The sequence below is a fragment of the Camponotus vicinus genome, unplaced genomic scaffold (genome assembly GCF_025532165.1).
Source record: "Camponotus vicinus isolate PSW18456_S1 unplaced genomic scaffold, iyCamVici1.0 SCAF_6, whole genome shotgun sequence".
Taxonomy (NCBI): domain Eukaryota; kingdom Metazoa; phylum Arthropoda; class Insecta; order Hymenoptera; family Formicidae; genus Camponotus; species Camponotus vicinus.
The window spans coordinates 14,822,492-14,848,542 of NW_028141978.1; the positions used below are offsets into that span (position 1 = coordinate 14,822,492).

At 34.5% G+C, this 26,051-nt stretch overlaps 4 protein-coding genes across 9 annotated transcripts; 3 read left to right on the top strand and 1 right to left on the bottom strand.

Moving 5' to 3' along the window:
- Positions 1–1,228: 1,228 nt before the first annotated feature.
- Positions 1,229–2,741, top strand: LOC145972929 (uncharacterized). 3 transcript variants are annotated; one of them, XM_083101976.1, is made up of 6 exons: positions 1,229–1,442; positions 1,564–1,734; positions 1,813–1,923; positions 1,991–2,261; positions 2,346–2,432; positions 2,534–2,741. In XM_083101976.1, the coding sequence occupies exons 1-5, from the start codon at positions 1,378–1,380 to the stop codon at positions 2,400–2,402; spliced, it is 675 nt and encodes a 224-aa protein (XP_082958102.1). In that variant the 5' UTR covers positions 1,229–1,377; the 3' UTR covers positions 2,403–2,432; positions 2,534–2,741. The 3 variants fall into 3 exon arrangements, with proteins under 3 accessions (XP_082958102.1, XP_082958101.1, XP_082958103.1); XM_083101977.1 differs by having other exon boundaries at positions 1,234–1,442; positions 2,361–2,432; XM_083101975.1 differs by having other exon boundaries at positions 1,230–1,442; positions 2,346–2,741.
- Positions 2,742–9,109: 6,368 nt separating this feature from the next.
- Positions 9,110–20,276, top strand: LOC145972979 (uncharacterized). 4 transcript variants are annotated; one of them, XM_083102041.1, is made up of 4 exons: positions 9,110–9,170; positions 18,570–18,833; positions 18,922–19,084; positions 19,236–20,276. In XM_083102041.1, exons 2-4 carry the CDS (start codon positions 18,608–18,610, stop codon positions 19,933–19,935), a joined length of 1,089 nt encoding a protein of 362 aa, XP_082958167.1. In that variant the 5' UTR covers positions 9,110–9,170; positions 18,570–18,607; the 3' UTR covers positions 19,936–20,276. The 4 variants fall into 4 exon arrangements, with proteins under 4 accessions (XP_082958167.1, XP_082958165.1, XP_082958166.1 ...); XM_083102039.1 differs by lacking the exon at positions 9,110–9,170 and adding an exon at positions 18,331–18,452 and having other exon boundaries at positions 19,236–20,275; XM_083102040.1 differs by lacking the exon at positions 9,110–9,170 and adding an exon at positions 18,334–18,452 and having other exon boundaries at positions 18,560–18,833.
- LOC145972852 (uncharacterized) lies at positions 15,130–17,200 on the top strand. Its single transcript, XM_083101854.1, has 2 exons — positions 15,130–17,071; positions 17,130–17,200. Exons 1-2 carry the CDS (start codon positions 15,130–15,132, stop codon positions 17,138–17,140), a joined length of 1,953 nt encoding a protein of 650 aa, XP_082957980.1. The 3' UTR covers positions 17,141–17,200.
- A 2,026-nt stretch (positions 20,277–22,302) lies between the features above and the next one.
- Positions 22,303–25,806, bottom strand: LOC145973265 (uncharacterized). The gene is made up of 6 exons (XM_083102524.1): positions 25,527–25,806; positions 25,174–25,438; positions 24,892–25,096; positions 23,360–24,548; positions 23,014–23,264; positions 22,303–22,947 (listed from the first exon to the last, which is right to left on the bottom strand). The coding sequence occupies exons 1-6, from the start codon at positions 25,668–25,670 to the stop codon at positions 22,791–22,793; spliced, it is 2,211 nt and encodes a 736-aa protein (XP_082958650.1). The 5' UTR covers positions 25,671–25,806; the 3' UTR covers positions 22,303–22,790.
- Between the last annotated feature and the right edge of the window lie 245 nt (positions 25,807–26,051).

Consider the following 26,051-nt stretch of genomic DNA (forward strand, 5'->3'; position numbering starts at 1 on the left):
TCACAGGACGGCGTCCATTTTATATAGCTTCCGGCTAACTTCACAATATAAAAAAATTTAATTAAAATTAAACGAATGACTCACAAACCTTTTTAATTATACTTCAAAACTCTTCATACGAAATACAAACGATTCATAAGGAGAATTTTTAATATTTAGTTATGTTGGCTAACTACATACTGTAAAAATGATTAATTTTTTATAATTATTCTAATTACTCACAAACGTTTTTAATCACACTTCAAACATCTTCATACGAAATACAAACGATTCCATAAGGAGATTTTTGGTTGGCTGAAAAATTTCCGGCTAACTTAATACGAATGATAAAATGATACCCGGATACACTCGGGTGATGTTTCCGAACGCAGCCATATTATATATTTTCAGTGCTGGCAGTAAACTGGCAGCAATTTTGGAACACGGCCTATATACAGGCAGAGCGAAGCCTGAGAGCGGCCAAATTTAGGTGGAACCCATAGGCCGGTATTCATAGTCCGATCTTATATTTGAGATCGTCTTAAGTTCGAGCTTGAAATGCTACGCAGCCATTTGATTGGTTGAATGAGGTCTTAAGTCAACCTCGGACCAGACTTAAGACAATCTTAGGGCCTGAGCAGAATGGCTGCCTTATAATTTTAAGACTATGTTTTATGCCTTAAGTCTTTGTCTTAGGTAACGCACAATACTGTGTGTTATGTCTCGAGTCTTATGTATACGCGAACGTTTAGGGCCTGAGCAGAATGGTTGCCTTATAATTTTAAGACTATGTTTTATGCCTTAGGTCTTTGTCTTAAGTAACGCACAATACTGTGTGTTATGTCCCGAGTCTTATATATACGCGAACGTTTGTAAGAAATAAACGTTCGCGTATACATAAGACTCGAGACATAACACACAGTATTGTGCGTTACCTAAGACAAAAACTTAAGGCATAAAACATAGTCTTAAAATCTTAAGGCAGTCATTCTGCTCAGGCCCTTATTTCTTACAAACGTTCGCGTATACATAAGACTCGAGACATAACACACAGTATTGTGCGTTACCTAAGACAAAGACTTAAGGCATAAAACATAGTCTTAAAATTATAAGGCAGCCATTCTGCTCAGGCCCTTAAATATAAGATCGGACTATGAATACCGGCCATAGACATAGTAAGTATAGACCGAGCATACATTATATAAGCGTTAAGTATACGAAAAGAAAGACAAAAGATATAAGATGAGTTTCTTTCTCTTTTCAATGTCGGAGAAGTGGGGAGCACTTCTCCTCATCTCCTCGCGCCGGTTCGTTTCCCCTATTGCGCTATAAAATACATAACCAAACATTGTGTGATGGTTTTTATAAGCAGTGAACATTAATCTTAAAATATTTAAAATGGTTAATGCGTGTTGTGTCTGCGGGAAAGAAACAAATCCAAACGAAAATCGTACATTTCATTGGTAAATTTTTCTTAATGAGTATATAAAAAATTGTATGCATATAAATTATTAAGAACACATTCAAATTAAAATATTTTAAAAATATTTTCTTAAAAATACTAACTAAAAATATATTTTTTAGCTTTCCGAAAAATGCAGACCTTAAACAGAAATGGTTTGAAGCAATTGGTAAAATTGTCAGTTATTCATCTGCTCGTATTTGTAGTGATCATTTTTCTAAAAATGATTTTAATCATGACACTACAAAAAGGAAACGTCTACTTTCAATTGCAATACCTAATAAGGAGAATAGGTAAATATCAATTTATCATTATTTAGAATTAATGGAGTTATTTATACATTTAATATTAAATCTTATACTTTTGTTTAGAAACAGTTTAACACACAGGGAAATAAATGAGCAGATAAATGATTATGAAGACGAAAACTGTTTAAATCAAAACACGAATACTGTTATTAGAAAGAGGAAAATTAGTAATGTGTACGTATTTGTAAGTAGTGATTACATATGTCAATTTAATTTTATTCAAGAAATTGTTTAATTATAGGCAAATGGATATCTGTAATGAAAATGTGCCACATAAAAAAATTTATTTGAATCTTCCAAATAATAAAGTTGCAACTTTAACAAGAAGCAACTTTACATCTGATGAGGCGTTGAATACATTTGTCAGGTCAACAATATATAGTAGGAAGAAAAATAAATTTCTTATGGAAACATGCCAACGTTTTAGAAAAAAAATTGGCAATTTAGAAAGCTTATTGAAATCTCTGGGAAATAAGCGCTTATTAACAAATAGTAGTATAGATGCTATAAAAGTAAGTAATAATGCTAAAATATTTTATTCATTAAAGATAAAAATAAGATTAACAAAGATAAAAATAAACTTTTTTTTATAAAAGATTTTTTTTATAAAGACAGATCCAACTATGGAGTCAGCAAACTTCACTCAACAATAAATTTTTAAAGAAATGTCAACGACCTTCAAGGTTGGAAAAACTTTGATGTTTTAATAGTTTTTGCTTTCTCTATTATTTTATACTAATCATGATGTACGATGCTCTATCTATTCCTGTTTTATATTTAACAGAGCAATCAACTATAAATTTTTGTTGATGATTCTCATATGTTAGATCAATCTCCGTTATTTGATCATCGCCGCCAAGTTATTAAGTTAATTTTAAAAAAGTTTTTAGAAGTAAGTTTACATTATGAAAGTGAACAATTTCAAAATAATGTTAATAGGCTAAGAATGCGTAATAATAAATTAACTCTGTTTCAAGGTCAATAAATAATGATTATTATTTAGGCAAATTATGACTTGATTTTTTTAATGTTCCTATATATTAATAATAAACGACAGTTACGAAATATTCTAAAAGAAAAAAATGTTATGTTATTTTTAGAAGAAATATTCTATCAGCTTTCAGTATATGTTGTAATGTGTCCGAAATTAAATGCCAATTGTGATTTTTTATTAATTATAATTAATTATAATTGTTATACTACATTAGCGTCGTCTGAGTATTTAAATCAGATTGCGCAGATTCTATTGCGCAGGCTCTCCCTACTACGATGATGTAAGAGAGAGAAAGAAACTCATCTTACATCTTTTGTGTTTCTTTTCGTATACTTAACGCTTATACAATGGATGCTCGGTCTATACTTACTATGTCTATGGTGGAACCCGTATTTGAAGCGCCTCTATGTCCATAAAACGTGGACATTCAACTACATAGCCAGAGAGAAGAATGAGAGGTGTCATGGCCCGCTTTTAGGTGATCCCTGAAAGCGATACGCCCTCTGTGGACCTTAAAAACGTACACCTAAACTACGAAGCCAAGGTGCACGAATGTTCTCAGAGGGTAACATATAAGGTGCACAATTTTTGGTTCTATTCCGTGCTATGTGCACAAAATGTCGGTAGCACCAGTGCTGTATAGCAAAGTGCTTACGTATATCAAATAAATTTTAATATAAATGAGAAATGACGAATTTGCGATCCTCTCACACACTCTCTCTCTCTCTCTCTCTCTATATATATATATATATATATATATATACATTTTTTTTTTGATATATGAATTTGCAATGAGCAGCGACATATTTTTTCTTAAGAACAATTATATGTTTTTTTTACATTAACTGATTCCTCTTATTATTCTATGCATAAAATTATTAAAGTAAAATAATCGAAAAATGAACATTTTATCAGATATTTTATAATTTATATAAAATTATATCAACTTAAAGAATCAAATATCTCGTTAACTGTTCAATTTTTGACTATACTATATTTATAACTTTTTACACGAAATATTGCGAAGAATCGATTTATATAAAAAAATTAGGATGGTTCCATTAAAAAATATGAAGATAATCTTGAAATTTCTAAAACGCTTCCACTTACGAAAACAATATTACTAGCATATTATGGTCCTTTTAATCGTACAATTTTCGTAATTACAATTTTTTCATATCTGTAAAAATAGCGTAGATATTTCAAGTGAGCAAAGTTTTATATACATATATATATAGCGAGATAGTAATAGGAGCGAGCGAGATATACATATATATATATCGCTATACACACATATATATAACTATATATATATATATATATATATATATATATATATATATAGTTATATATATATGTGTGTGTGCCATTTCGCTCTCTCTTATTACCTTCTCGCTTGCTCACATAACTCCCGTATACGCTACACACACGCGCGCGCGCACACACACACACACACACACACACACATATATATGTATACGTATACGGGAGTTATGTGAGCAAGCGAGAAGGTAATAAGAGAGAGCGAAATGGCAATAAGAGCGAACGAGATAGCAATAGCACGAGCAACGAAGACTTGGAAATAGAGTCTTTCTTGCAGCCAGGCATACTATTTCTCTCTCGCTCGCTTCTTTTACTATCTCGCTCGCTTCTGTTATTGTTTCACTCGCTCTTACGTACTCATATACTGTCATGCTCATCTCGTTATCAAATCTGCCAAGCGGCCGATGACAAATTATGACAAATAAATAAGTTAATTATTTTAAGATATATTTATAAGGGTATAGAAGTAATTTTAATGGAATAATGAAAATTTTGCGATTAAAATAACATCAAACACGGTATCAATCGGATAAACGTAGTTAAATATATAATCAAAATTTTTATTATCAGACCAATTAAAAATTATCCGATTTACGTCGTGTTTGATATCATTTTAATCGCAAAAATCTCAATAATTCATTAAAATTACTTTCAAATGGATAAAATAAAAATTAGGAGTTTCAGTTTTTATTTTATAAGATGTTTACATTCGCGAGGAAGCCGAGTCCGCTTATCTTTACGACCTGTCAAGTGCGAGAGCGACAGCGAAACCGCGAGTCGAGAGCGAGCGAGATGACCTATCATCAAAGAATTCCGAAGTCTCTTACAATCGGCTTCTTCACTTCCTCTATCCATTCGCAATTTACGAGATTATAAAGTAAAAACTGAAACTTATATTTTTTATTTTATCGATATGAAAGTAATTTTAATGAATTATTGAGATTTTTGCGATTAAAATGATATCAAACACGACGTAAATCGGATAATTTTTAAATAGTCTGATAATAAACATTTTGATTATATATATTTAAATACATTTATCCGATTGATAACGTGTTTGATGTTATTTTAATAGCAAAATTTTCATTATTCCATTAAAATTACTCGCATACCCTTATAAATATATCTTAAAATGATTAACTTATTTATTTGTCACAATTTGTCATCGGCCGCTTGTCAGCGGCAGGCTTGATAACGAGATGAACATGACAGTATATGAGTACGTAAGAGCGAGTGAAACAATAACAGAAGCGAGCGAGATAGTAATAGGAGCGAGCGAGATAGTAATAGGAGCGAGCAAGATAGAAATAGCACGAGCAACGAGGACTCGAGCTCGAGAATCGGATTTTTCTTGCGCGCTATTATTTTCCTCTCGCTCGCTCCTATTACTGTCTCGCTCGCTCCTATTATTGTCTCGCTCGCTCTTGTTGCTGTTTCGCTAGCTCTCGATTCTTGGGTCCGCTTATCATTCCGGGCTATCTATCACGACTGCCAAGTGTGACAGAGAAAGCAAGACCATGAGTAGAGAGCGAGCGAGATGACCTATCATCAAAGAGTTCCGAAGTCTCTTACAATCGGTTTCTTCGCTTCTTCTATCTATTCGCAATTCACGAAAATGTAAACATCTTATAAAATAAAAATTGAAACTTTTATTTTTAATTTCATCAGTTTGAAAGTAATTTTAATGAATTAAAGAGATTTTTGCGATTAAAATGATATCAAACATGACGTAAATCGGGTAATTTTTAATTAATCTGATAATAAAAATTTTATAATTATATTTAACTAAATTTATGCGATTTATATCGTGTTTGATATTATTTTAATCTCAAAGTTCTCATTATTCCATTAAAATTACTTTCAAATGAATAAAAAATGCATTTAATTTTTTGACATATATTCGTGAATATTATAAATGAAGTCTCATGTAAGAAACTTCGGAATCTGCGACATCGGGAATTTTTTCATTATTTATAATAATATACGACTTTAAATTGCCATAAAATAAAAACTAAAGCTTTGATATTTTATTTGATCTTTTTGATTAAAAGGGATTAATGAAATTTTTGAAATTGAAAATTATTCTAATAAAATATTGGGTTTAATGTGATTTCAATCGTAAAAATCAAATTAATTCTAAAGTTATGTTCAGTAAGATAAATTAAGTAAAGTACAATGCAACATTTTATACAATGTAGTCTTATTTTCAAAATTATAGTTTAAATTAGAAACTATTAATTTATTAAAATAAAACTATAATTATGAGAAATTAAGAGTTTTATTATATACATGTACACATTGATTTTTACGATTGAAATCACATTAAACCCAATATTTTATTAGAATAATTTTCAATTTTAAAAATTTCATTAATCCCTTTTAATCAAAAAGATCAAATAAAATTTCAAAGCTTTAGTTTTTATTTTATGGCAATTTAAAGTCGTGTATTATTATAAATAATGAAAAAATTCCCGATGTCGCAGATTCCGAAGTTTCTTACATGAGACTTCATTTATAATATTCACGAATATATGTCAAAAAATTAAATGCATTTTTTATTCATTTGAAAGTAATTTTAATTGAATAATGAGAATTTTGAGATTAAAATAATATCAAACACGATATAAATCGCATAAATTTAGTTAAATATAATTATAAAATATAATTATAAAATTTTTATTATCAGACTAATTAAAAATTACCCGATTTACGTCGTGTTTGATATCATTTTAATCGCAAAAATCTCTTTAATTCATTAAAATTACTTTCAAACCGATGAAATTAAAAATAAAAGTTTCAATTTTTATTTTATAAGATGTTTACATTTTCGTGAATTGCGAATGGAGAGGAAGCGAAGAAACCGATTGTAAGAGACTTCGGAACTCTTTGATGATAGGTCATCTCGCTCGCTCTCTACTCATGGTCTTACTTTCTCTGTCACACTTGACAATCGTGATAGACAGCTCGGAAAGATAAGCGGACCCAAGAATCGAGAGCGAGCGAAACAGTAACAAGAACGAGCGAGACAATAATAGGAGCGAGATAGTAATAGGAGTGAGCGAGACAGTAATAGGAGTGAGCGAGACAGTAATAGATGCGAGCGAGAGGAAAATAATAGCGCGCAAGAAAAATCTGATTCTCGAGCTCGAGTCCTCGTTGCTCGTGCTATTTCTATCTCGTTCGCTCTTATTTCACTCGTCCTTCTCGCTTCCTCACGTAACTCTCGCATCGCTTTTATGCATATATACGTACATACATACGTACATACCACACATACCCCCACCCACATATATATATATACAGGGTGATTCTAAATAACTTTATGTTTTTGCAAAAACATAATCTTGACCGAATTCTAAGATGATTTTTCTTTTGGCAAAATTTCGTCCGAAGCTTAGTTTTTGAATTATTAAAGGAAGTAGTTAACGTATGACGGGTCGAATACAAGAGGCAGGCAAGGGTGGCGCGATTCACCGTCAGACGCGGGTGCTTACGCGGGGCGCCTGCTGCGATCAGCTGGTCGCTATACACATACAGACACACATGCGAACACATACATTCTCTCTCTGTCTGTCTGTCTGTCTGTCTGTCTGTCTGTCTCTCTCTCTCTCTCTCCCTCTCTCTCTCTCTCATTCGCTCACTCACCTGTAATTTGTTTTTTTTTTTTTTTTTACGAGAGGGGAAAATGCATTTTATGCATACCCACCGGTCGATCCAGTGAGTTATGTGGGACTCGAGTACCAAGTCGAATTACCAACTCGGTACTACCTACCCACTAAAAACCCCTCTCTTTTTACGAATTTCCTTTGACACACTGTCCCTCTGACTTCCCGAGATCTGTTTTCACATAACGTCAAAAAATAGTTATTATTACCTTGTTCGATGACTTTTGATGTATTGCTGTAATTGCTTGAAGGAGAAATGAATTTTCCGATAGATCGTACGTTCTCAAATTTAACGTAGATATCACGTTGCAAAAGACAAGAAATCCACATTAAATTATTAACTGAAAGTTTTTCTTCTTTCATGAACTGTATTCTTTTATAAACTTTAACGTAATCACATTTATTTACTCACTCGATGAGACGAGAAATTTACTAATGACTCTATCACTAATCACTATTAATCACTGTCGAATAATAACTGTTGGCGATTAAAAATCACTCGATGAAAGAAACACGCGCGGACACGTTACTACACGACGCGACGACGCGATAATGCGACGATAATTACTCAGCGACTGCAAGTAGTTTTTTGTCATGGTAGGTTGCGGTAGGTTAAGGTACTACTGACGCTATCGAACGCGATCATGTGTTCGATTGAAGAATGCGGTAAACATAATAAACATTTAACATATTAATATTATTATTATCATGAATGTGTGTGATATCCATACATCGTATGATATCTACTTAAAAATTAATCAGATTATATAAGTGTTTTTAAAATATTTATTACTTTTACTATTATCTTAAATAAATATTTAATATTAATATTTTATATGATAATAGTAAAAGTAATAAATATTTTAAAAACACTTATTTAATCTAATTAATTTTTAAATATGTAGATATCATACGATGTATGGATATCACACACATTCATGATAATAATAATATTAATATGTTAAATGTTTATTATGTTTACCGCATTCTTCAATCGAACACATGATCGCGTTCGATAACGCCAGTAATACCTTAACCTACCGCAACCTACCATGACAAAAAACTGCTTGCAGTCGCCGAGTAATTATCGTCGCATTGTCGCGTCGTCGTGTCGTGTAGTAACGTGTCCGCGCGTGTTTCTTTCATCGAGTGATTTTTAATCGCCAACAGTTATTATTCGACAGTGATTAATAGTGATTAGTGATAGAGTCATTAGTAAATTTCTCGTCTCATCGAGTGAGTAAATAAATGTGATTACGTTAAAGTTTATAAAAGAATACAGTTCATGAAAGAAGAAAAACTTTCAGTTAATAATTTAGTGTAGATTTCTTGTCTTTTGCAATGTGATATCTACGTTAAATTTGAGAACGTACGATCTATCGGAAAATTCATTTCTCCTTCAAGCAATTACAGCAATACATCAAAAGTCATCGAACAAGGTAATAATAACTATTTTTTGACGTTATGTGAAAACAGATCTCGGGAAGTCAGAGGGACAGTGTGTCAAAGGAAATTCGTGAAAAGAGAGGGGTTTTTAGTGGGAGTACCGAGTTGGTAATTCGACTAGGTATTCGAGTCCCACAACTGGATCGACCGGTGGGTATGCATAAAATGCATTTTCCCCTCTCGTAAAAAAAAAAAAAAAAAATTACAGGTGAGTGAGCGAATGAGAGAGAGAGAGAGACAGACAGACAGACAGACAGAGAGAGAATGTATGTGTTCGCATGTGTGTCTGTATGTGTATAGCGACCAGCTGATCGCAGCAGGCGCCCCGCGTAAGCACCCGCGTCTGACGGTGAATCGCGTCACCCTTGCCTGCCTCTTGTATTCGACCCATCATACGTTAACTACTTTCTTTAATAATTCAAAGACTAAGCTTCGGACGAAATTTTGCCAAAGTAAAAATCGTCTTAGAATTCGGTCAAGATTATGTTTTTGCAAAAACATAAAGTTATTTAGAATCACCCTGTATATATATATATGAAAGAATAAAAATGTTAAATAATAAAGATGTATGTATATATATATATATATATATATATATATATACATATATATATGCACATACACATTTATATATATACACACATACATCTTTATTATTTAGAACTTTTATTCTTAAGAAATGTGTACGCGTTTTACATTAAAAATAATATCAAACTTTCTCTCTGTAAATATATAAATTATTTATTAATAGCCTAATAAAATATCTTATTTTCAAGTGTTGTAATCATATAATGAATAAATTTCTATATATACAATATATATATATATATATATATATATATATATATATATATGAGAGAGAGAGAGAGAGAGTCATACAAAACTCATTAAAAATTTATTTAATATACGTAAGCGTCTTGCTATACAGCACTGGTGCTACTGCCATTTTATGCACATAGCACGGAACAGAACCAGAAATTGTGCACCTTATATGTTACCCTCTGAGAACATTTGTGCACCTTGGCTTCGTAGTTTAGGTGCACGTTTTTAAGGTCCACAGAGGGCGTATCGCTTTCAGGGATCACCTAAAAGCGGGCCATGACACCTCTCATTCTTCTCTCTGACATAGCCATGTCCATGAAACTTTTCAAAGGGTAACATGCTATGTCCACGATTTATGGTTCTGTTCCGTGCTATATGCACAAAGTACCGGCAATGGGTGCTTTCCATTTAGCGACACAAATCGACACAAGTGTCATTCTATCTTTGTTTGTGTTATTCACTGAAAAAAGATAGAATAATGCTTGTGTCGACTTGTGTCGCTAAATGGAAAGCACCCAATATGACTGCAAAAATATGAATGCAAGACAAATTATGTATACATCTTTAATGTAAATAAGTTTTGTGGTCTCTCTTTATACATACATACATATATATATATATATCGACATTTATATTAAAAATATCTATATACAATATATAAAAATTTATTCATAATATGACTATACTTGAAAATAAGATATTTTTTACCAGACTATTAATAAATAATTTATATATTTAAAGAGAAAGAAAGTTTGATATTATTTTTAATATAGATCCTACACATTTCTTAAGAATAAAATTCTAAATAATAAAGATGTGTATATATACAGGGTGAGCCATTTTAATTAACGCACGCAATTATTTCGGAAACAAAGCATTTTAGAGAAAAATGTTTCAGACAAAAGTTTTATGGTTTCAAGGGGGCCATAAGATGGTATCATTGGTTTGATACTGAAGAGTCATTTGAAGGTCACGTGAAGGTCACTTCAATTTTTTTAAGTAGAACACCCTATATATTTTTGCATACTCTTGTAGCTTATCTCGAGAGCTTTCCAAAACACTATAATCAAGTACCTTTTCGTTAAGTACTTTTTGAGTTATGAGGCTTGAAATAATTTCTTAATTTTACATAAACCGTAAAATATCTTGTAAAATATTCATTTTTCGATTATCTTACCTTAATACTTTTACGTACAAAATAATGAGAGGAATCAATTGGTGTAAAGAAAACACATAGTTGTTTTTAAGAAAAAATATGGAATTGTTAATTGCAAATTACATATTTTTTCTTCAAAACAACTATGTGTTTTCTTTAGACCAATTGATTCCTCTCATTATTTTGTACGTAAAAGTATTAAGGTGAGATAATCGAAAAATGAATATTTTACAAGATATTTTATGATTTACGTAAAATTAAGAAATTATTTCAAGCCTCATAACTCGGAAAGTACTTAATGAAAACTAACTTAATTATAGTGTTTTGGAAAGCTCTCGAGATGAGCTACAAGAATGTGCAAAAATATATAAAATATTCCATTTAAAAAAATTGAAGTGACCTTCACGTGACCTTTAAATAACTCTTCAAGGTCAAACCAATGGTACTATCTTATGGCCACCTCGAAACCAAACAACTTTTGTCTGAAACATTTTTCTTTAAAATGCTTAGTTTTTGAAAGAAAAGGGGTGTACGGGTGGTCTAGGACACCCTGTATATGTATGTATAAAGAGAGACCACAAAACTTATTTACATTAAAGATGTATACATAACTTGTCTTGCATTCATATTTTTGCAGTCATATTGCCGGCACTTTGTGCATATAGCACGGAACAGAACCATAAATCATGGACATAGCATGTTACCCTTTGAAAAGTTTCATGGACATGGCTATGTAGTTGAATGTCCACGTTTTATGGACATAGAGGCGCTTCAAATACGGGTTCCACCTAAATCAGAGGCATGACCGCTCTCAGGCTTCTCTCTGCCCATATTCACTGCCAGTACTGAAAATCTATAGTGTACGTCACGTAAACTATAGATTTTCAGTACTGGCAGTGAATATCGGAACGCGGCCACAGTAGCGCAACTCCCTGGGTGCGTTCCGTTTCATGCATGGTGCGCATAGAAGCATGAAAATTCGTTCCGTTTCTCTTTATGCGCACATGCTGCATGCATAGTCCAACCTAGGGTACTTTCCGATTCACGCATGATGCGCATGAAGTGACAGAAAATGTATAATATGCGTGACATGAACTATACATTTTCTGTCACTTCATGCGCATCATGCGTGAATCGGAAAGTACCGCTACTCTCAACTGTATTGCCCCGCCTTTTCCGGTGCATGAGATCGCATGGAGTGCCTCACCTCGCGAGGTGAGGCACTCCATATGCAGTTTCATGCATTTAATAAATATTAGCGCGAAATTTAATTATTATAAGTTAGGATTGATTGATTTGTCAATTAGCTTTACGTAGATTTATCCCTAACAGCACATAATATCATTCGAATATTCTATACTCATACTGTAAACGTTACAGATGTAATATACTTAGAATAATCCCATAACATCTCTTGTTGTATATTATTTTTCATATATTCTCAGAATATACTTTGCATATCTCGTATTAGTATATTCTTTCTCGTATATTTTCAGGATATTCTATAATATTGCATGTGTTTCCTCATTTTGCCGCTACGCGCGCCACCAAACTCGTACTTAATTTTCGGTGAAATGGATATAAAGGACTGGTACTAACTCGGGTTCCAAAGTTTCTTCTTTTTTCTTTTTAGTCAGTTTAATTTATAATAAACTGACTTAATTTAAAATTTTTCATTTGTTTAGTAGTTTAGTTGTTCTGGATTCCTTGTTGGGATTCAGAAGTACTAAAAATATTATTTAAAATTAAAATGAGAAATAGTGTATCCGTTTACTGCATTTATTAAAAGTATTTCTATTACATATATGAAATTATATTACTAGATATTCTCAGTATTTACTATTAACCAAAATAGCCGGACATTAGGGCATTCATAATATATACTTAGTATATCATAGTATGTATCTCGAATGTTCTGAGAATATATGCATTGTACTTTTGCGATATTCTTCGAACATTCTCAGTATCTATATGTGCTGTTAGGGATATGAAATTATAGTACAATTATACTAATTACAATTATACTAATATATTGTACATATATATAAAATATACATAAGCATGTATAAATAAATATTTCATTGTTTAGTTTAATGTTAAAAAATATAGGGTAATGATAGGTAGACATTTAATTGGACATTTAAATGTGTGGGAGAAAGCAAAAACGAAAAGAGTAAACGAGATAGAAGTTTAAATGGCGTTACCATAGAACAGCAGTAGTCGTTCTCTCTCTAAAGGCCGTGGCACATAAAAAAACTTAAGCAGTAAACTTAAGACTTAAGCGAATCGACCAATCACGGTCGAGCAGTAAGACAGCCATTTTGAAACTTAAAACTTAAAACGTAAGGTTGAAAAATTCCATAAGGATGAAATTCTTATGTTTTAAGTCTTACGGTGAACCAGTCACAATGAAGTTACTAAACTTGTTTCGCCACACTTTGGTTTTCTGTCTTCTGAAAGATGTAATATTATGTGCCTTCGGCCGATACACGGCATCCCTATGAGAGAAGCCATTGAGAATCCGCCTTAACTCTCCCTCTCCTGCTCCTCCCTGCCCTGACAGAGCATGCGTGGGTCACCTGCTGCGCAGCGGGAGCTGCGTCTCTCGTCATAGCGTTGAGTTTTTCCGCCATATTAACACGTACTTTTTGTTCTCTAACAAAGTATTCACAATTAATTACAATTTTGGATCCCCAAGGATTGTAAAGTGGTGCACGACTTTTTTACAAAAGAGAATGTCGGGTTCGGAAGAATCACCGACTCGCTCAAGCCAGCGTGACAGGGAGATAAGCGACAGTGAATCATACGAGAGGCAAAGCAGTGAAAAGAGTTCAGGCGAGCAAATCAGACGTCAAGGTCGAAAAAGAGGATATTTTAATCTGGTAGATTACGATGAAGATTCTGACAAGGAGAACTCAGGCCCTTTATCAAAAAGACCTCACACTTACTCGGCCAATCCATCTTTGGAATCTTTGCAGAACCAGGTTAACCTCTTAACATCTTTGTTACTGCAGACACCGGCTGCTACACCGGTAGGTACACCAGGGGGAATTAATCAAACCTTTTTGGAAAGGCCGGGAACAAGTTTCGATACAAGAAAGTTGGACTTGGGGTCTTTCAAGACCGACGTTGACGAGAAAAGACGTCTCCGTCCAGCGAATAAAAATCGACTGGAGATACTCAACGGGTTACAGCGATTTGGATCTGTAGACTGGAAGGAGGTTAGATACTCAAAAGCTCTTAGATCTTTTCTAGCATCTCCAGGATTTACAGATCTCAGGGTGAATGAAGAATTATGTCACTTGGATAGGAAAAAAGATCTATTATTACCAGTAGACCGAGTTTTAGGAGGCCTTTGCAATGCAGTCCTGGAACAGAAAGAATTATTACAGAATGGTCTCCAGGGTATCGTAGACTGGGCTTTTGCAAATCCAACAAACTTATCCCCTGAGGCATTATTTGACAGATTGTCCTCAGTTTTCGGGCCAGGCTCTCAGATATCTAAGACGTCAGATCAGATTCTGCAGACTATTTGTGGAAAGAGAGCCGAAGCTATTGAAGGAAGAAGAGAACGACTTTTGGGAGAGCTTCCAATTAAGACCACTCAATCAGCACTGCGGAAGATTCCTCCAAGCGCGGAGTACCTTTTCGAGAAAGAGAGTCTTCAAGCGTTAATTCAATCATTAGGAGGTTCACAGATATGGCTAAACTTTCCTTCATACTTATCGAGCAAGAAGCCTTCGACCAGGAAAGACACCATACAACCGAGATCCAATCATTCCTTTCGTACGGGCAGAGCATCCCAGAACTCGAAGGAGGTTTTCACCACACAACGGAATCCCTTCAAGGTCAGGAGTGGAGTTAAAAAAGAGTCCAGAGGTAGGTCCGAGGATTTCTCCCGGAAGAAGACAGGTAAATGACTATGTAGCAGTTCGAGTCTTTTCAGGAGGTCAGCTGCTAACCTTCCAAGAAAGATGGAAGGAATTAGGAGCGCCTCCACATGTTCTAAGATTCATTACAGGGACCAGAATCTCATTAATCTCAAAGCCTCGCATGATCAGCAATTGGAGGCACTCTCGATTTATCACAAGACTATCACCGGAGATGTCAGTACAAATAGCTCTCCTAAAACAGCAGGGCATACTGAAACGTCCAGAAAGAGAGGGTCCAAGTTTTGTATCAAGGATGTTCTTAGTAAAGAAAAGCAGCGGGGGTGTGCGGCCCATTTTCGACCTGAGAGGTCTCAATGCCCATGTCAGAATAAGGAAATTTCAGTTGATCTCACATTACAAAATTCCAGAATTTTTGCAGGTCAACGATTATATGACCAGGATCGACATAGCACAGGCATACTTCCACGTACCGATTGCCGAGAATCATCAGCAGCTCCTCCGTCTCGTATACGACAGAGAGCTTCTCCAGATGACGAGCTTGCCCTTTGGCCTCTCATCTGCCCCTCATATCTTTGCGGTTATAACGAACTGGATCGCAGAGACCCTTCGCTCGCGAGGTATGAGGGTAGTCGTTTATCTGGACGACTTCCTCCTGGCCTCTCAAAACAGAGACAGGTTGGACTTCCAGACGAAGGAAGCAGTAAGCCTGCTGGAATTTCTGGGCTGGCACGTCAACCACACCAAATGTGTTATGACTCCAAGCCAGGAAATAGAATTTTTGGGAGTGATCTGGAATACTGGCAGGAACCGAATCATACTCCCGGACAAAAAAGTACAAAAGATCACGAAGCTCGTCACGGACATTCGCTCCAGAAGCAGGGCTACATTAAAAGAGGTTCAACGCCTCTTGGGTCTCCTCAACTTCGCCAATTTCGTCGTCCACAGAGGTCGGCTTCACTGCCGCCATCTTCAAAGATTCTGCATGACCTTCAGACAGAGGAGGTTGAGGGAGAGTCGGTCGATTCCCAGAACAGTAGACACAGAGCTGCAGTGGTGGTGCAGAGCCACAACCTCCACCTCCGACCTCCACAAGAGAGAGATCACGCATTTTCTAACCACAGACGCGGCAGATACAGGATGGGGAGCCCAATTGAATGGCACTTTTCTCTCAGGAGACTGGTCAACAGAGCAGAAAAAGTGGCACTCGAATCGCAAGGAATTGTACGCGGTTTATGCGTCGATAAAACAGGAGGCGCAGTTTCTCCGGAAAGCCCACATCCTCTTGCAGACAGACAATCGTACACTAGTGGCCTATATCCAAAAGGAAGGGGGCACGAAGTCTCTAGATCTTCTCAATCTCACGTTCCAATTATTGAGACTAGTAGACACTCTCCAGATAGAGCTATCAGCGGCTTACCTCCCAGGGAGATACAACGGGATTGCAGATCGTCTTTCCAGGAAGAAGACCCTGCCGGAATGGCATCTCCTTCCAGAAGCAACAAACCAGATCTTCAAAAGGTGGGGCGTGCCAGACATCGACCTTTTCGCATCAGCAGAATCAGCAGTAGTCGAGCGCTATGTATCCAGAGACTCGAGAGATCGGTGCGCTTACTTTATAGACGCATTCAGTCGTCCATGGGAATGCAAGCTGGGATGGGTGTTCCCACCACCCAGCCTGATACCCAGAGTCCTAGCCCACTTAAACAAATGCAAAGGACAGGTATTGATCGTGGCACCCAGGTGGGAGAGGACATTCTGGATGTCGAAAAACATGATAATCGAAAAACTAGAGGAGGTCCTGATAGATGTCACAACGCAACAGCCTCCCCCAGAGGTGCATCGTCTTGGTCTCCAAGTGTGGAGGATTGGATGTGGAAACACCTAGTCCAGGATTGGTCTTCTGAAGAGAAGATGCTAGTTACCAAGAGCTGGCGCCTATCTACGCTGGGGACATATAGAGCTCCCATCCAGAGATGGATTGACTGGTGCAGAGACAACGGTATTGACCCTGGAAATCCACAAGGTAGGGACTTGGGCAGATTTTTAGCAAATCTTTTCATCACAAAGAAATTTGCTTACAGTACCATCTTAGTCCATAAGTCAGCAGTTACTACTTTCTGCTCTGGGAAGTCGACTTTACCCCTATCATCAGATTTTCTAGTACGCCAAGTCTTAAGAGCAATTTCCCTAGAGAAACCCAAGGAGACGAGAGCAGAGATCTGGGACGTTCAACGGCTACTGGATTGGTTGAGCACAGGAACGCGGAACCTATCCTTTTTTGAGGTTTCGAGAAGAACGGCAGCTTTACTTCTGTCGGTTTCAGGACGTCGCATCCATGATCTCACTTTATTAAAGATATCGAGAAACTTCTTAACGAATCTCGGAGATACGATAATTCTATGGCCGGCTTTCGGCTCAAAGACCGATCGAGGGCATTTCAGACAGTCAGGATGGAAGCTATCAAGACACCCCAACATTTGGCTTTGTCCAATCACTTGGATCAGAGCTCTTCTTAAGAAATCAGAGGAGAGACGAGCAAATACAGGATTGGATGAACTTTTTATCACGGTAGCAGGTCCAGTCAAAGCAGCGTCTAGGACATCAATTGCTGGATGGGTCCGTTCTGTTTTAAAGGAAGCAGGAATAGATTCTTCTCCGGGAAGTGTTCGAGCGGCAGTAGCTTCCCGTGGCTGGCTGGACGACCTGCCAGTCCAGGACATATTAGACAGAGGAAACTGGAGATGCATTGAGACCTTCAGAAAACATTATTGCAAAGAGATATCGAGCACGAACCAAAGCAGTTCTAGTCCAATATTTAATAACTTTTCACCAATATAAGAAAAGGAAGAAAAGAAGAGTATTTATTTTTCCTTTTAAATACCTTTAGGGTCTAGGAGAGATTGCAATAAACAAGAATTATATTATTCGCAATGTATAGATTTATCTACTCCTTTTTCTAACCCTTTCAGCATCACATAGCGTTGAGTTGGTCACCAGCAGATACCAAACACGTCTCTCATAGGGATGCCGTGTATCGGCCGAAGGCACATAATGCAGGTGTTTTGAACTTCAACAAAACACGTATTATGTGCGGAAGCCGATACACGGCATCCCAGCAAGTATCTTGCTGGATGAGAGACACTATGACGAGAGACGCAGCTCCCGCTGCGCAGCAGGTGACCCGCGCATGCTCTGTCAGGGCAGGGAGGAGCAGGAGAGGGAGAGTTAAGGCGGATTCTCAATGGCTTCTCTCATAGGGATGCCGTGTATCGGCTTCCGCACATAATACGTGTTTTGTTGAAGTTCAAAACACCTGCATTATGATTGAATGTTATTTAAATTATATATATGAGTTTTTTATATGAAAAATTTGTCTGAGAAAATTATTGTTAAACGAAAAAAAAGTAAGTGTGCTTTATATTAAATACAGGAATCAAATAGTTTTAATAAATATCTCACATGTTAAATGAAAGTTATAGGTTAATAAGTAGTATAGGTTAATAAGTTGTAGGTATAATAAGTTACAGGTTAGATTGTTTAACAAGGAAATTATTAAGAAATGGAACACGCATATTATTCACAACATAATCCGGATAATGTAGATGATGTGGATGATATGGATGATGTGGATGAAATTCAATGTAATAATAAAACAAGCGATGAATTATTGATTGATGCAGTTCGAGGATATCCTCATTTATATGACCCATCTTTAAAAGAATATAAAGATATAACAATGAAAGAGAATTCATGGAAAGAAATTGCTTTAGTTATGAATATGTCAGGTAATATTTAATTATTATTTATTTTAATAATTTTCTAAATTTATATTTATTACAATTTATATGTAAATATGTTTGTTTATTATTGTAGTTGATAATTGCCAGACTCGTTGGCTACGTTTACGTGAACGATTTACTAAAGAACAACGTCTTCAGGAGATAGAACATCGAAGTGGCAGTGCTGCTAGTCGTCGACCAATATTTGTTTTTTATCACAATATGATGTTCTTAAAAAATTGTATTAAACGAAGAAAGTAAGTTTTAAGTTAATATAGAGTATAGTATATATAAATATTACATTGTTTTATAAATTTTGTAAATATCACAGTTATATAAATATCGCATATTGTTTTATATCATATATATATATATATATATGCATATAAACACAATTTTTAATTTCAGATCATACACCAATGTAACTAATTTGACTGTCAAGAGAAAAACAGTTGACACGTCAAACATTAGTACCAAGAAACCAAATTTTCTTGAAAATACATCGAATAATTTTTTGGATACACAAGGTTGTTACTCAAATTCTTCATTTATATCAAATTCTGATATTCTGTCCGAAGAAATGGAAATAGCACCAACGACAAACTTTCTTCGAAATCAACGTATCCAAGAAATTAATGAAGTTCAAACAATACAGAATACATCGTCAATAAATCGTCCTCGTCTTTGTATCTCACAAGAAATCAGTATAATTGATACAGACTCTGTTTATCGAACATCACCACCACTCCGAAGCGAATCTAATCATAATATAAATAAAATGGCTGTGTGTGCATCAACTTCAAATTCACCATCTCCAACATTACATACAATGCCTAGTAGTAATACAAAAAACTCAGGTAAAATAAAAAATAAAAGCGCCACACATTTAGAATCATCCATTACACCTTTAACTAATACTCTCCAAAATCGTCTTACCAATTTACCATGTCCTGACAATAATAACAATGCTTGGAATTTAAATAATTTAACACTGGAAAGAAGTTTTGGTTTACTAGTAGCACTTGAATTAGAACGGATTTCTGAACCGGAAAAATCCAAGAGAAAACAAGCAATTGCAGAGATTTTATGGAAACCATATATACAATAATTTCAGTTATTTGAATGTTATGTTTAATATAATACTTATTTTTTTCATTGTTTATTATGTGATAATTTGGCACCTAAGATAAATTTTTGTTTCATGTATTTTATGATTCATATATTTTGTTTCATTACATTTAACATATAAGACATTTATGTTTTAAATGGAAGATATTTATGTTTTATTTGTTGAGACTGAAGACTCATTCTTATGTATACAAGCAATTGCAGAGATTTTATGGAAACCATATATATAATAATTTTAGTTATTTAAATGTTATGTTTAATGTGATACTTATTTATTTTCATGATTTATTATATGATAATTTGGCGCCTAAGATAAATTTTTGTTTCATGTATTTTGTTTCATCCTTATGGAATTTTTATTTCATATATTTTATGATTCATATATTTTGTTTCTAAGACATGTTTTAAATGTAAGATATTTATGTTTTATTTGTTGAGACTGAAGACTCATCCTTATGTATACCAATTACTTAGAAGAGTTAAATCAGTTATAAAAATAAATATATGAAAAATTATTAAAAAAGTATCTTTTATTTCACAGCACTTTTTATATATTCTTGTCTTGGAGATGAATAATATAATACTTTCCCTTTCATTTAAGGGCTTGAGCAGAATGGCTGCCTTATAATTTTAAGACTATGTTTTATGCCTTAGGTCTTTGTCTTAAGTAAGGGCCTGAGCAGAATGGCTGCCTTAAGATTTTAAGACTATGTTTTATGCCTTAGGTCTTTGTCTTAGGTAACGCACAATACTGTGTGTTATGTCTCGAGTCTTATGTATACGCGAACGTTTATTTCTTAGGGCCTGAGCAGAATGGCTGCCTTAAGATTTTAAGACTATGTTTTATGCCTTAGGTCTTTGTCTTAGGTAACGCACAATACTGTGTGTTATGTCTCGAGTCTTATGTATACGCGAACGTTTATTTCTTACAAACGTTCGCGTATAATACATAAGACTCGGGACATAACACACAGTATTGTGCGTTACTTAAGACAAAGACCTAAGGCATAAAACATAGTCTTAAAATTATAAGGCAGCCATTCTGCTCAGGCCCTTACAAACGTTCGCGTATACATAAGACTCGGGACATAACACACAGTATTGTGCGTTACTTAAGACAAAGACCTAAGGCATAAAACATAGTCTTAAAATTATAAGGCAGCCATTCTGCTCAGGCCCTAACGCACAATACTGTGTGTTATGTCCCGAGTCTTATGTATACGCGAACGTTTGTAAGAAATAAACGTTCGCGTATACATAAGACTCGAGACATAACACACAGTATTGTGCGTTACCTAAGACAAAGACCTAAGGCATAAAACATAGTCTTAAAATCTTAAGGCAGCCATTCTGCTCAGGCCCTTAGGTTAGACACTTTAAAACATTTTCATGCTATCGCATAGGTGTGTTCTAAACTCATCGAAAAGCATTGCAATACTGTGATTGGTGGAAAGTAACATATTAAGTTTACTGTGTGCCTTGATTCTACTGCTTACGGATTACTGCTTAAGGGCCCTGGCACACAAAAATACGTAAGCAGTAAAACGTAGTCAGTAAGGAAATCGACCAATCGGAATTCTTACGTTTTAATATGGCTGCCTTACTGCTCAATCATGATTGGTCAATTTGCTTACTGACTACGTTTTATTGCTTACGTTTTTTTGTGTGCCATGGCCTTAAGTCTTACTGCTTACGTTTTTTTATGTGCTATGGCCTTAACATACGTCTAAAATGCGACTTCTAGATCGCAGTGAACCTAGCAGACAAGCCGTGAACTCTCGAAAAACGGACACACTAAGGCCGGTATTCATAGTCCGATCTCATATTTGAGATCGTCTTAAGGTAGCTCCCTCGCGAAAAACTACGAAGCGAAATATGTTTATACTCATAGATTTCATGCCCCTGAATCCAATGGTGACCTTATTTTTGTCCCAAGCCGGACAAAATCTCGAGAAAATCAAACTCAAACTTTGAATTTTTTACATGGGCTCTTATGGAAGAGTGGTCCACAATCATTTGCTCATGCTCTTTACAAAGAAAATTTAATTAACTCAGCAACTACATTATGACTTACTTGTAGAAAAAATCTTCTTCTTTCTAATTCCGCTTTACAAAATAAAGGTAGCCGGCCATTTTTTCGAGATATTTGTCAAAAAAGAAAGTAAACATTGGTTTCACGGTTATGAGAGGAAGTCTGTCGGGCCTCCATGTTCTTGTACTCAAGCGCGCGAATTTTGAAAAACGAATCGTACCAATTATGATAAATGGAAGGGTTACAAATGAATGAACAAATAAAAGCAAGATTTTTTTATTCTAAATAAATATTTTACTTTTTAAAATTGATTTTAACAAATACTTTGAACACATCTGGAGATTTTTTTGGCATATTCTAATAAATAAATAAAAGCACTTAACTAAACATCACATAAAGTTTTAATTTTATCATGTATTATATTAATTATATTTATTTCAGACGTCACTCGGACTTTACGATTGACACTTGTTGATAATAATATTTTTATCCCATTAGTAGAGTCCTTTTTATAGGTGTCAAAAAGAACTTTTTGATTTATGCCTTCTCTTGCCATTTTCATAATAATTCTAGGTTTAATAATATTGTTTAAAAATTGTAATGATGCTTTATTTGTTTGTATATTAATTATTTTTATTTTTTATTTTTTATTTTTTCGCATTCAATTTTTCTAAGGCTTATGCATTCTTTTTTTATTTCATCATCTGAAATACCTAAAATATCCACTAATTTTTTAAGAATCAAAATATCTTGTAAAGCATCGTGGAGGGATTGTATATTTTCTTTTGGTAAGTACTTTTTTACTAAATTTTCCTCGGAGTATGACATTTCGACGTCTTTTGGTTTCGGAATTTTTTTTTTATCAATCTTAGCGTGTCCGTGTATCCATACACTAAATCTCTAAATTTTTCATAGAGCCCTAATTGATTTGCGAGACTTGTAATTCTTACTGCATCGAAACTATAATAAAAGATGAATTATAATTAAATGAAATAGCATAGCCGCAATTTAGAGTTATTAAATTACCTTATAACATTGTGACCGACTAATATTATGTTACACGGCTCATCAACGGAGTGAAGATTTTTTACATTTTCTAAATAGTTTAAAAATTCGCTAAAAGCTGCTTCTTTCGATGTAGTATCTAATTTATTTCCCCGCAGGAAGAGCTCTCCTTTTTTTACCGTCAACCCAGTTTTTTCGGCAGCTTTAGCTTTCATTGGCACTGTCGGAACCGAGTAAACATTAAAAGTAGATAGACCGTCGAAAGCTGCAATCTTAAATAAAAAATATTATTTGAGAAAATTTTAACATTAGATTAAGTTTATGAATATTAATTTATTGTAGATGCAATTTATATATGTATATATACTTGAACTATTTGGTCAGAAGCATTAAGACCAGTAGTTTCAATGTCGAAAAAAACTATTTTAAAATTTTTGACTTCATTTTCTGACGGACTACTTGAAGAAGGCTCAACTCTGTCGATCGGTATATCGAATACTCCACTAAGACCAATATTACTTTCGTAACTTACTCCTTCATTGCGTCGAACATTGCTTTTTGATGACTTTTTGTTTTTCAATAATTTCCGTTTTACTTTACCATCTCGACTGCTTGTGAATAATCTTTTCTTCTTAACTTTATTTTCTTTGATTTTTCTAAATTTTAAACCTGCGTGCGTTGGACTGACACCTACTTTTTTAAAAACCTCGTCAATATAAGTGTGCCCCGAATTTTTTTGACACACTGCTGCAGCCACGCGATAATTTAAAGATTCTGATCCTGAATAGTGCTTGGATTTCGGACATTTATTTGCCACAATATTATTGAAATTTTCATTAATTTGGGTTGAAGCAGCAGGCGCCAGTTTGTCTACATTATTAATGTAGCGTCCCATCAACTCTTCTAAAGAAGTTCTAAGAGATTGGCCTTCGAGTGGTTTTTTACCTGGGAGTCTTTTATATTCATAATTTTCTTTTTCTTCGTGGAATTTGCAGTACGCATGGTCACCAAAAGCGTGAGGAATAATTGATTTTAAAGATTCGGCGAGATCTTGGGGCCGATTTTTATTTTCTGCTATGGCGTTGCTTAGAGTATTTGTGAAATACTCTATCATTGGTTTCGGTAAAGACATTTCATACATCGAATTTGAAAACGCCTTGACAGAATGATTTTTATCAGACCACAACTCAATGCTGTGGGCTGATACTGCTCTCAAGCTGGCAATAGTAGCCGAATCGTTGTCCATGATAAGCCTTGCTCCGAAAACATGATGTTTTGCAAACAATGGATTTTCCGTAAATAGCTCAACAGCTATATCAGCTTCCATGCCTTTGGAAGATCCATCGTAATTTTGTTTACAGTTATGATCATTTTTCTTGTGTCCCATATCACAACGACGACAACTTTTGGATCGAATCGCATACGAGACAATTTTTTTTGAATAGTGCCCTATTAAAACACCATGACCCGATTGACTGTTGTAAGATCTTCCAGTGCCCCTTTTTTGCCATCCTACATCGTAAGCGAACGACAATCCGTCTTTACCTTGTCCTGTTCTCCAAATACAAAAATAATAATCGAAAGATAAAGGTGTGAGGTGCAACGAAATTAAGAAAAAAAGGAAAAAAGGGAAATAAATATTTAAAAAATTTATAATGTACGTATAAATTTATTACATAATAATTAGCGTTTGAGATGTTATTTATAACAAGTAGAATGTTCCCTTTACTCCTTTGTATAATATAAAAAATATTGAATGTAAAATCATGTAAAAAAAAATCAGTACTCTATGTTTCATACGCATACAAAATTTTTGTCGATACTTCATAATCATTTTTAAAAAAAGTTCATCATTTATAATTTGTTTATCTACAATTTGTGTATTTACAATTAACTTACTCATCAACAACTACATCATTCGCCTCCTTTGTTAAATTTTTCTCTTTCTCTAAATATTCACTGCAACTTTCTATAGCAACTTTTTCTACCTGATTTCCAACCATCCTTTCATATCTTTTCATTAAATTAGATGAGACTGGTGAAATGTTGAGAGCCGATAGCAGTAAATTAAACTGCGTCTCTCCGATACCTGAGTCTATCATACCTAAAAAATAAAAATTAGTTGAAGACTCAATGAAAATATTGTAAGAAATATTGTAAAAAATCATATAAATGAGTTACCCATGGCAGCTTTTGCATTTATTGTTGCATACTGATTCTTGTCTCCAAATACTGAATTAGTATGTACTCTTTTGAGAAAAGGACACCTACAGCATTTGACAGTGTATTGATTGCTTAGTCCACGTTGCTCTTTTTCAATTGCAAAATCCAATGAGAGAGGAATATTGCAGTTGCTGCACCACATTTGTTTAGAAAATAAAGAAGTTTCAATCACTTCTCTTCTTGCAGTACCAGAGCTGGCATCAGATGAGACTTGAACGTTATCCTGAAAGTAATTGAGACTTAATACCAAATACACAATTTACAATTATACTTGACAATTTTTTAAATTGTTTTAGAATATGTAAACAAACCTCGCATAACCTCTTTAAAGCTTTTTTTTTCTCATTCCCCAAATATACTTTTCTTCTCATAAATTGGCCTTTCCTTCGACCTCTGGAAATCCTTATTGCATGTAGCGTTGATTTTTTTTGCGATTTTGGAGAGTGTTCATTCATCTTTCGTTTTCACAAATTGCACTAATGGATCGTTTTGAAGCACTGGCATACAGTCGCGTGTTTACGACGACGACACTGATATACAGGCAATATAGGTATACACACTAACTGTGTTACCGACACTGACGAAGTCAAAATAGTTCTCGTGTAGTCATTTGATTAGAGCAGTAGGCGAGGGAGCTACCTTCTTGAAATGCTACGCAGCCATTTGATTGGTTGAATGAGGTCTTAAGTCAACCTCGGACCAGACTTAAGACAATCTTAAATATAAGATCGGACTATGAATACCGGCCTAAGACCGGTATTCATAGTCCGATCTTATATTTGAGATCGTCTTAAGTTCGAGCTTGAAATGCTACGCAGCCATTTGATTGGTTGAAT